General features: G+C 30.6%; 2 protein-coding genes across 2 annotated transcripts; both read left to right on the forward strand.

Moving 5' to 3' along the window:
- Positions 1 to 562: 562 nt before the first annotated feature.
- On the forward strand, positions 563 to 1,443 carry LOC125807353 (uncharacterized). Its single transcript, XM_049487052.1, has 3 exons — positions 563 to 696; positions 1,039 to 1,201; positions 1,299 to 1,443. The coding sequence occupies exons 1-3, from the start codon at positions 572 to 574 to the stop codon at positions 1,422 to 1,424; spliced, it is 414 nt and encodes a 137-aa protein (XP_049343009.1). The 5' UTR covers positions 563 to 571; the 3' UTR covers positions 1,425 to 1,443.
- An 8,834-nt stretch (positions 1,444 to 10,277) lies between these two features.
- LOC125807348 (WUSCHEL-related homeobox 2-like) lies at positions 10,278 to 11,787 on the forward strand. Its single transcript, XM_049487045.1, has 2 exons — positions 10,278 to 10,602; positions 11,390 to 11,787. Exons 1-2 carry the CDS (start codon positions 10,278 to 10,280, stop codon positions 11,785 to 11,787), a joined length of 723 nt encoding a protein of 240 aa, XP_049343002.1.
- Positions 11,788 to 12,225: the final 438 nt, after the last annotated feature.

Raw genomic sequence — 12,225 nt, forward strand, 5'->3', positions numbered from 1 at the left:
TGCTACTTAAATTAAATGGGACTATAAAAAGACAACATTTAAAAAATAAAAAAAAGTATTGAAAGTATATTGCCCCGACCACGTGAAGTTCATTAAAAATTTATGGTTGGTAAGTTTGCGATTTGGTATATGTCAATTTTTGCTTATGAAACATTAAATTTATTAAATAAATATATGAAATAAGTATTAACATATTTTTACTTTAAATTATTTTCTTAATATTTTATAATCATAAGAATTTATTATTTTAAGTCACGTCAAAATAATTTATTTTATCTCATCGATGTGTATTTAACTTTTAGACTCTAAAAAGGAGTCATCCGATCTTCGTGATGAGATTATAGACGAACAACGTGGTAAGCACAAAACCTGTTCAAGTGATGCACAATGCACACGTGTTGCAAATCTTTCACCTCCATTTGCCACGTGTTTTTGTATCATATTTTGTTTTGGCAACATACAATTAAAGGCAATCAATAACGAGTATTGTGGATCGGCATGAAAACAAACAGAAAAAAAAGGGCCGAAAAGAAAGAGTGATAGAGGAGAAGAAAAGTAAAAGAAGGAAAAAATGGCATCAAATTTGGGACCAGCATTTGGTTATACAGTGGTGTATTGTAAAGATGTTGCTAAATCTGTTGCCTTTTATGCTAAAGCTTTCGGCTACAACGTTCGCCGCTTAGACGAAAATCGCAAGTAAGAAATATAGTATATGTTTTGATTTTGTAATTAGTTTAGATTTGATTTTAGAAGAATTGCTTTTAGGAAATTCATTTTGTATTTTGAGCCTTTGCTTTAATTCTCAACTGCATGCATAACATAGTACTAGTTGTTATAGTTCAAATAGGTAAAAATAAAATAAAATGATCGAATCTAGTACCTACCTATGTGATCGGAGTAGTTGAATCGTGTATGAATCACAGTAATTAACAATGTGGTCAAAAGAAAAACTTGTTAGACTTTTGAAATCTGAATGATACCACATAAATTGAGACAGAAGGATGAACTTATTTGGTTATGGGTGGTAATTGGTTGTAGATGGGGAGAATTGGAAAGCGGTGCTACCACAATTGCATTCACACCTATGCATCAGCACGAGACGGTTGACATAACGGGTCACGTCCAGACTCCTCAATCCCGGGGCGATAGACAACCCATTGAACTTTGTTTCGATTATGTGGATATTGATGCTGCCTACAAGGTATTAATTAATTATTTGAATATGCTCAATTCATTTTGTAATTGAGACTGTTGATTATTCAATTTGACGTTTTTTTTTTTTTGTGAATATGATTTAGAGGGCAATTGAAAATGGGGCAGTGGCGGTGAGCGAGCCGGAGGAGAAGAAATGGGGACAGAAAGTTGGATATGTGAGAGATCCCGACGGCAACGTAGTTAGAATGGGAAGCCATGTCAAATCCTAAATAGTCGCACCACACATCAAAGCTCCACGTTACTTAATTTAGTTTTGTGTAATAAATAATTGTATCCTCGTTGTGTAGTAGTAATTCAGGAATAATTAATAAAAGTTGGGACTTGTAAGTAAGCTTTTATATTGATAGACATTATTTTATCTACCAGAACTCTCATATGTTAATGGAGAAACTGAACTTGAATTTAACTTTTATCAACCAATTATTCAATTAAACAAGCTCTTTTATAAAATAAAGTATTAGAAATTAAATATTAAAGAAATGGAGAGAAAGAGTAGTAATGTTTCCCTTTCAATCTTTCAATGCCTTAGTCTCTATATATAGAGTTAATATCTCAAAAGGTCACTCAACTTTAAGATAAATAAGAATTTATCTTGTAAAGTCATTAAATTTTGTTTAATATCAACAAAGTCACTTTAAGTAAATAAGAATTTATCTTGTAAAGTCATTAAATTTTGTTTAATATCAACAAAGTCACTCAACTTAGACATTTGTATCAATAAAATCACTTAACTCAATTTATTATTAAAAAATTAACATAGATAAACAAATTATTTTTATGCCATGTAAATATGAACTCCATAAATAAATAAAATTAAAAAAAAATCATCAAGATTTTTTTATGAATAAACTTAAAAATTATATTGGGATATTACTATATAATTAAAATGTATTATGATGAGCTTTTCCAAAAAAAGGAGAGACAGAGAAAAAACCCGTAAAAAAATGTCATGACAAATAATTGTGGGATACATGATTTTTTATCGTATAAAAAGAATGATATAGACGTTGGCTTAATAACTGCAACTCTGCAAATATTAATCTGTTGCGGTCATTGAATTATAAAAATAAATGTCGTCTTATAAATTTTTTTGTTGCAATCATTAAGCCTATGATAATATCAGTAATATTTATTGGTAGGGTAACGTTCATCCTAATACCATTTAAATTTTAAGTGCATAATAATATTATAATATTTATTTCACTAATTAAATTTATTCTTAAATATTTACCTTCTTATTTTGCTATGTCAATTTTTTTTTTAATAATAAAATTAGTTGAGTGATTTGATGGATACAAAGGTCTAAATTGAATGATTTTATTTATATAAAACATAGTTCAATGACTTAACTAAATAAATTATTAAAGTTGAATGATTTTATGGATACAAAGACATAAGTTGAATGACTTTATTGATATAAAACAAAGTTCAGTGACTTTACTAGATAAATTCTTAAAGTTGGGTGATCTTTTGAGATATTAACTCCAATATATAAGATGAGTATATATAGAAAGTAAGTATATCTCTAATCCTTCATAGTCATGAAGGAGCTCTCTTAAAAGTCAGGTTTAAATCTCTTAAAGTCATGAAGTGTGAATTTACTACATGACATCCACATTTCATTATTTACAACAAGCTCAAAAATATTGAGATTGGTAGAATTAAATTGTTCATGAGTTGAGAGAACGTCGAGATGGAAGGTTGGGTACCTGAGGCTTTGGGCCCAGGTTAAGGAGAGTTATCGTGGGCCTCTGGCTACCAGGGTCATATTTGGATCTCTACCCTTGGGTCACATTCACTTGTATTTAGAGGTGTTAAAATAGATAGATTGAAGGGGACCGTTCATAAATAGCCATTAAAATAATTTTAATTATATTTTATAGCTATAGTTATAATTTTATTTCTGCTCTATAGTTATAGTTTTTTAATTACGATTTGTAGCTACATGTTTGAGGGAGGAGAGAGGCGAGCGGGAGAGGGTAGAGAGTGGTGAGAGATAAGTTGTATATGTATATCTGTCAGATAATTGTATATATGTAACTGATATACATATGTATTTGTATATCTAGCTAGCGAGATTGAGAGAGGCGAGCGAAAGAGTGTAGAGAGATGATTGTATTTGTATATTTGTCATATAATTATATATGTATATGTTGATTTGTATTTGTATATGTATAAGCGAGGAAAGAAGCAAGAGTGAGGAAGAGAGCAGAGAGGCGCACATAATTACAGCTAAAATTAAGTTGCGAATTGTAATTAATTTATACTACAGCTATATATGTTAACTAATTAGCTAATTATCTGCGTAATTTTTTCTAGAATGAATTACATTTGAACGAATTAAAAGAGAATCGAGTTAGTAGATACTTAAGTTTTTTTGTATAATTAATAAACTATCTTACTTTTTGCTTCATTGATAAGCTATCGACTAGATGTGTTGTATTTCATTAGCAGGTGGGACATGAGGTGATTGTGTTGAAGTTTGGTAGAACCTTTTTACTTTTTCTTTTTAGTCTAAAAATATTTTATAGTATTTAATTTCCTTTCAAGTCTAGTGTTTACATTAATTGCAAAATATTTAGTTTTATTTTAGTTTAGTATCTAGAAGGAGTCTCCATTAAGAAGGATTCTCCTTAATTATTTATAAATAGGGATGTACTCTTCTATTTGAATCAATGCAAGAATCAATACAAAGAATTGTCATTCATTCTCTCTTTATTTTTTCTTTCTAGTTTCTTCCATTCCATAACAGATTGAACCTTACCTTCAAAATACATTACGAGATTAATTGTAGGTTAGTCTGTCAAAAAATGAAGAAGGTATATGCTAAAATAGGGAATCAAACTCGTTCTAGCTAGTTGGACTGTACAAATTTAACTAACAAAAAAGTTACTTTATTATAGGAAGTTGGCATTTGCCTAGCAACATAAGAATCTTGGCCATAGAGGAAAAATACTGGAATGTATGAAAATAGGTCACCTGATGATTGACGCAGACAAGTTTGGCCATATAGTCAGCGAGCTGATCATATTTGCTTTGCTGAAGCAATGTTGTATGATGAACTTGTTAGCAGTATTCTCAAGGCAGTTCTTCAATCTATGGTTATCACTCTTCTTGTTATGTTGACAACTTGACTTCCATAACTACATCCTTCATTTATCCTTATTCAAATGTGACTCGGCTAAAATGGTAATGACAAAATAGGCTAAACAATATTGAAGTTGTTGGGATATATACTATTAACCATATGTTTAGATTAGTAATATTTATTCAATTTTAATAAATCATATATTCGTTTATGGTGTCTGTTTACTTATATAGTAGATGATTTAGTGTATAAAGTTTTAGCTTATACACAGAGGATTAAATCATCGGTTCTTGTAAGTATAAAGTTTTTTGTTCACAATCTAGGATGGAAATTGGACATTCCATCAGTACAATTGTAGCACAAGATTATATAGTATAATTTATCTTGATTATGAGAATGGTACAGTTCCAACTTCTTGTGCTAGTACATTTTGTATGTATTAAACGAGACCTAGTAGAGATAGTTGTTTTAGACTGACTAACAAAGGCATATTCTCTAAACTGTTAAATGTACTTATATTCTCAATCTTGATATAACTATTATGATCTGTATATATTAATTATCGTTTTGATTTATTAAAAGGTGAGATTCTGATGGGTCAATATGTCTGATAGATTGGATGATAATAATATATATTAGTGAAATAATAAGTTAGTTGATGGAATCCATGTCTCGTTATAGAGATTGATTGATATGCCTTTTTGACAAACTTATAAACTTTCATCGTGTCAAACCTTGCAAGTGGATTTATGAATCCGACACATGAAAAAAGTTAAGCAGTGCTCTAAAGGAAATTAATCATTGAATTGAATTCGTCATTAATTTAATTTATTGATTAGTATCTGTAATCTTAACATGAGGAATTATATAAGTGTTTAATGTGGAATTTAGAAGTATAAATAGAGGAGTGCAATTACGAATTTCTAGTGGAATGTTTTGTAATTTATTATGATAATAATAATTCAAATTAATTATTTTGGAATTATTTCCATAATAGGAAGCCTCAATAATTAATTATATGGTCCCTACCATGTCATATTTAACTAGAACTCAGAATCCTATTTCTAAGGGGAGAAAAGGGGAGTCAGGCGTATGTTTTCTTTTATATGTTTTTTTTGAAAAAAAAAAATAGACTGCGTTTTCTTCTCCTTTTTGAATTTGGAAGAAATCTCGTAGGGATTCTTCTAACCTAGAAATTGATTGAAAGTTTCTATTCATACTTGCCCACCAAGTATTGAGAGAGTTCAAATGTGAACTTAGGATCACTGTAGAAGACCATAATTGTTGTCTATCTTGCGGATTCGCTTGAAGATCTGTCTAATTCACATAGGTGTTGACTATCTTGTGGATTTGCTTAAAGGTCTGTCTAATTCGCTCGAATGTAGGGGCGGAGCCAGCCCTCTGTTAGGATCCGAACCCCCTTTGACGAAAAATATTACTATTTATATATGGTTAAAATTATTTTTTATGTATATAAAGCAGATGTCGAATCCCCTTCGGTTAGTTCGTGTGTTTAGTTCTTCAAATTTTGAACCCCTTGTTAAAAGTCCTAACTCCGCACTGCTTGAATGTAATTCTCAAATTAAATTTCAGCATGTTTTTGTGTTCTAGCATAATTATATTTGTTCTAGCATAAACATATTGGTTGTCGTGCATATAGTTTTTTCCAATAGAAGTAATGTGTATGTTGATATGTAAGATTCTAGTAGGATTTCGTCGTGCATATAATTTTCCAACAGAAGAAATGTGTATGTTGATATTAAAATGTAATTGTTTTTTGTTATGTTTGTGATTACAAATTTTATTTTTAAGATTTCAAATCCCACATTTTAATTAGCTATTTATATGATGTGATAAGATAATGTAAAAAGGTACTCCACTTATTTAGACTACTAGAATGAGAAGAGAGTAGAAGAGTTGATTGGTTAGTTGAATGAAATTTCCAATAGAGTTGAGGAGAAGGTAGCTTGCTTAGGTAGTCAAAATTCCAATACAAGGCCAAAAAAAGGCAGCAGGGACTTTGTCGCTAGTCTGTAGATCAGGTGAATCTCTCAAACTCAGAATGTGAAGAGAGAGATTATCGGCGTCGAATTGGTGCCGAAAAAACCCTGAGCCAGTACTCTAACGGTAAAGTCTATTGGTCGATGAAGTGGTTGAAAATCACATCTCAGGTTTAATTATCAATCAATATAAAAAAAAAATATTCGGTGATTCTTCTCATCTGTTCTAGCTTTGATGAACATATTTATCTAATACTTTATCTGTCCCAATTTATGTGACTACTTTTTTTTTAGTCTGTTAAAAAAAGTGTTGATTTAGCATTTTAATATTACTATTTTAATATATTAATTTGCTTTACTTTGAGTTAAAAGAGTGTTAGTGGGCATTCTTACATTGCATCCGTTGGTGAGGCATATATGACATTACTCACCTATCAATGCTCATAGGCATTATTACCCATTATATTTTGGTTACAAAAACGTTCCACTGAACGTTGGGTCAACACCTTGGGTAGTTTTGCATTTGCACGTTGGTGCATTTGTTGCCCACACAATTACTTCTCCAGATTATTCCTCCATTACACTTTGTAACCTATGTAACTCCTAAGACCATTATCTTCCTTTTCATTGCTAGGAAGACTTCTTCTAATATAAATAGTGGTGGTCTTCATTTGGTTTGTGACACAACACATAAGAAAAAGATAGATAGGAAAAAGTTTGTCAAAAAGAGAGTTCTTATTAGTTGAAGGGAGATGTTATTTTTTTGTGGAGCTTTGGACTCAACTCTTGTCCAGAGTTGTTGAGTTATACTATGTGAAGGCTGTTGTATCCTGGAGGGGACAAGTCAAGAGGACTACTGCTGGACCGGTGAAAACATTTGTTGTAGTGGGCTTGAATCTCCTTAAAGAGAGCGAGATATCCACGCCTCAGCCTGAAGAGATTTATGTTTCTTCATTTTATTTCAATTGTAATCTTGTATTTTCTGTTATCTTGTAAATTTTTCATTAACAAAAAGAATGACACATTTCTATATTAAGTAAAACAATATAACTTTAAAATATTTATTTTATCTTAATGAAATGATTTATAGCCACACAAATTTCTATTATTCATTTTAGACCATAAGTTATAAAAGTCTTCCTTTCTTTCTTAAATTCCGTTCCGAGTCAAATTAACCTCACATAAAATGAGACAAAAAGAGTACTTATTATCGATGTGAAGTGGTAAATGTCCGTGAAATTAATTGACGTGTACGAAAACTACTCCGGATATATCATTAAAAAAGAGAAAGCTGAGGCAGAGTTAGAGTTGAATTTGGTCTTCACGATACGGCGCCTGATAGGTGCGGCATTGCCCTAGTCGGTCGACGTTTTTCTCTTGTACTTACTCCATTTGGTTTGCCCTACATGCATTCCCTTCAGTCCTCTTTTTTACATCAACTACTTTGTCTTTTTATGCACATATTAATTTTTTTTAGAGAACATAAAATTATTTATTTTGTCCTTGAATGTAGTCCTATTTTTATATAAGTATAAATAAAATCTGTCAACCTAACTAGTAGTATCTCATAATGAAAAGTAGTCTTGAATCATGCATGTTGCAGCTTCCTTACGGCTGTGATATAGATATCCTTATCCAATGTATCATTAACTAGCTTATTTGGCTAAATTTCAAAATCTATTTATTTTAGAAAGTATTTTTTTTTTTTTATTATAGAATAGTGGTTAATTACCGTAAATAGCGCTCATTCGTTAATTAATTAGTATTAGAGCAGCACACAAGCAATTTATGCTTGGCCAAAGGTCCCAAAAGTGTTTTTCGGGAATAATTATTCTATTTTCAATTTTTGAAAAATAGCTTACGTTATAAGCACTTTTTTGAAATAATAATAATAAAAATTTAGTTGCCTAAGGATTTCTTTTGTACATTGAGAAATAAATAACGGAGAGAAAACATATTATTAAATGATTCTAATTTACTTGTCTTGAAAATACGCTAACTCTGGGAAAACCAATTGTTTAGCAAATTATTATGGAAGCAGGGAAGTTGATCAGCGTGAATAAATATGAGGATTAATTAAATAGGGTGGCGGTGATAATTACATTTTAGGGAAGTCACAAACGTCGAATATATAGGGATTTACATCTATTAATACTAAACAGATTCACCAGTAAGATAAATTTTCTTAATTTATTAAAAATGAACAAATAAAAGAGAGAAAAATATTTTCAATATATAAAAAGAAGCAAAAAAGTAATTTAATCTTTGCACCCGCTTAGCTCCACCCCGTAAGTAATTTAAGTTTTTTATCAAGAAGCGTTCAAATGAACTTCTCGCACTCACTTGGCTTCGGCTTACAATCCACTCATTAACGTTGTTATTGAACGTATTAATGCTTAACATTACTCTTAACACTTATAAAACCTAGGTAAATAGGGTTATTATGTATAGGAATAAAACATTTATTAGAAGACAAAAGAGGAAGTGATCATTAAGTTGGACACGAGATCATATAAAGAGATGCAATCCCACGATTATTTGTTAGATTACCAAGGATCCTCATTTATACATTCACAAACCGTGATTGCCTCATTCCTCAATACGCCACTCAACATAATTCAAAGAGCCTCCTTTATTGGATTTCACACATAATTCAAATTATATATCTACATATTTCATTTTCTTTTTCTTTTGTTGATACTATGGGTCATGTGTTGGAGGGTGTGAGGAGGTCATAATTGTGGAATGCTACATGTAAAAATTATTTTATGTATTTTCATAAGATAAATAATATTTTACTGTTAAATGATAAGTGGAGGTTATCCGGATGATAGTTTTTTTTTTTAATAGTTAGGCTTCTCTTCTTGTTGCAGCAGTGATGAGCAATAAGTTGATTTTTGTGATGTTAGCTCATTTTCTCTTCGAATCTCAAGATTATGTAAAAATTCATAGGAAGAAAATAAGCTTACTATCACAAAAATCTTCTGGCCTAATAATCTTACATAAAATGAGACGTAGGTAGCACATAAAATTTATAAATACTTTAATTGTATTTTGTTACGCTGTCAATAATCTTACATAAAATGGGACGAAGACAACACATAAAATTTATAAATAATTTAATTGTGAAAATATTTTGTTACGTTGTACATAAAATGGGACGAAGGCAATACATAAAATTTATAAGTAATTTAATTGTGAAACTATTTTGTTACATTGTCAATAATCTTACATAAAATGAAACAAAGGCAACACATAAAATTTATAAGTAATTTAATTGTGAAAATATTTTGTTACGTCTATATTGGTTCATTTATTTGTGTCTTCTTACTTATTTTCCATTTGAAGTAATGAGTGATTATCGGGATAATGACAATCTCTTTCTTAGAGTATTAGGCTCTTTAATTTCTGTTCGATAATTATATTAGAGTTTGATTAAATTTACACTAAAGTAAAGTTCTCCCTAACAAATACGACAATATATCTAAAGAGATTGAAACTCAGAGCCTCTAATTAAAGATGAATTAGTAGTTACGGCAATGTTGGTAGATCTGGCAGTTTCACTGTATGTAAACTACACTAAAGAAAGAGCCTGCAGAGTCTCTCTCTAACTAACTACAATTCCCAAAGCCTAGCCCCCTACACCATACAACCCAACCGGCTGTCTTTTTCCCTAATTACCTCAATTACCCCTACCTATCTTCCTATCATTTTCCTAACATTTAGTCATTTCTTTTCCTTCCCGAGACAAGTCCAATATAGGGGCATTTTCGTCTTTTCATGCATGCATACATTCATACCAAGACGAAAAGTCCCTCCTATCGGCCGCTAACCGCCATGTTTTCAGCACCAAAAACAATACGCATGTCAATCCCTTTTGTTAATTCTCCAAATATTTTTTATATACAAGTATAAATAAGTCTAAAAGCCATGCAGAAATATTATTTCTCTCTTTCAATTTTTCTTTTTTGAAAATGAGTGATAATAATATGAGTAGTAGTGTGGATATGTTAACATCTGGTGGAACACCAGTAGGATGTAGATGGAATCCAACAAAGGAACAAATTGATTTGCTTGAGAGTTTATATAAGCAAGGGATAAGGACACCAAGTGCTGAGCAAATACAACAAATTACTGGGAGGTTAAGGGCTTTTGGTCACATTGAGGGCAAAAATGTCTTTTATTGGTTTCAAAATCATAAAGCAAGGCAACGCCAGAAACAGAAGCAAGATAAATTTGCTTATTACAATCGATTTCTTCATCGGACTTCTGTTTTTCCTCCACCTAATTGCCCAAATGGTAATCAAATTTCTACTTTCTCCGTATTCATCTCATTTTATTTTATGTGAAGGTGTTATAACTGTTTGAAAAGTCAAATAATTTTTTCTGAATCCTTACTCTAATTCATAATCGAAAGTAAGTGTTTTGATCTTCATACTCTGAACCTCTACACATAAATTGGAACGCAGGTAGTAATAACAATATTATCTTTTGACTCGGATGTATTTTTTGCTGAGAAAATGAGGTTTTCGTATTATATGATATCTATACGAGATTATAGCTTTCTAATGGAAGGTTTGGTTATTATTTTTTTTTCAGATTTTATTTCCTTTTTTAGTATGTTTTCAGTTTCTGATGACATATATTGTCTCTTTTCATTTTGCTGCCTTCACTTCTATGTTCACACTAGCTATTAGGAGTAGTCCCCACCTGGAGACTTGTTTTTCTCTGTCATGCCCTTTTTTTATGACGTTTAAGAAGTTTAATTTCTCTACACAATTCATGTGTCATCTAAAAAGTTGCTGTAATTAATAACCATCACAAAATAAATTTAGTTATAAAATGAAAAATACTGAGTATAAATTTCCTGTGCTACTATCTTATCTAAAAATTTACGTTATCTTTTTAGTAGAAAAAACACATTTATTTACTTAATCGTGTCTTCAACAACCAGTCAAAAACTAGTTACTATTATGACATACATATTTTATAAAATATTTTTTTATAGTATTACTCCTATAAGTTAGATCAATGTATATTTATTATTATACATAGTAGTAGTACTTATTGGAATTAGGTTTTGTAGTTGTTTGCAGCCCTTATTACACAGCACAAAACAATCTAGGGTTTTATCAACAGTATCCAGCAGTTCCTAGTATGATCATCCCTGGACCAGGTGGTTTCAAAAGAAGAGCAACTTGTAATCAAGAAACTTTGAATCTTTGTGAACAAAACAACAGCCCAATTGCAAATAAGGAGTCTATAAATCAAGAAACTTTGAATCTTTTTCCACTGCACCCAACTGGGGTTTTACAAGAAAAGACTACAACAACTAATTCTTCTTCATCGTCGTCTACTTGTGTTCCTCATGATCATCAATCCAGTATTACTACTTCAAATTCAGAAGCGAACTGTTTTACTGATCTTGGAATTGGTGCTTCTGATAGACCTAATCCAGTCTTTAACTTTCTATGTCGAAATTAAAAGAGTTGGTTAGTATTGAGATTTGTGATGTTTTGGTGGTGGCAGTGTGTTTCATCTGGTTGGCTTCTTGTTTTTGTTAGTAGTTGGTTTTTGATCTAAAATAGTAGTACATGTGATCATATTATCCTTTGTTTCAAATATATAGTGCAATATGTTGTGAATGTAATTGTGGTTTCATTTTGTTTATTAAAGAAGATTATCACCCTTCTTCTCTAACTAGTGTTGGCATAAGCTGTCTATCTACCTTACCTTTGTTTTATTTCAAATTCATTTCATAATTTGTGGTGGAATTGGTATTATTTTACGAATTTAAAGTGTGAAGAATTAAATATAAAGTATATATTTCTATTATAATTTGGTTTTTCTTTATTAGGGTTTAGAAAAACAAATTGTCAAACAATATTAACCTAAATTAGTTTTCTTCATCATCAAGAACTT

The sequence above is a fragment of the Solanum verrucosum genome, unplaced genomic scaffold (genome assembly GCF_900185275.1).
Source record: "Solanum verrucosum unplaced genomic scaffold, falcon-dt-bn FXZP01000183.1, whole genome shotgun sequence".
Lineage (NCBI taxonomy): Eukaryota > Viridiplantae > Streptophyta > Magnoliopsida > Solanales > Solanaceae > Solanum > Solanum verrucosum.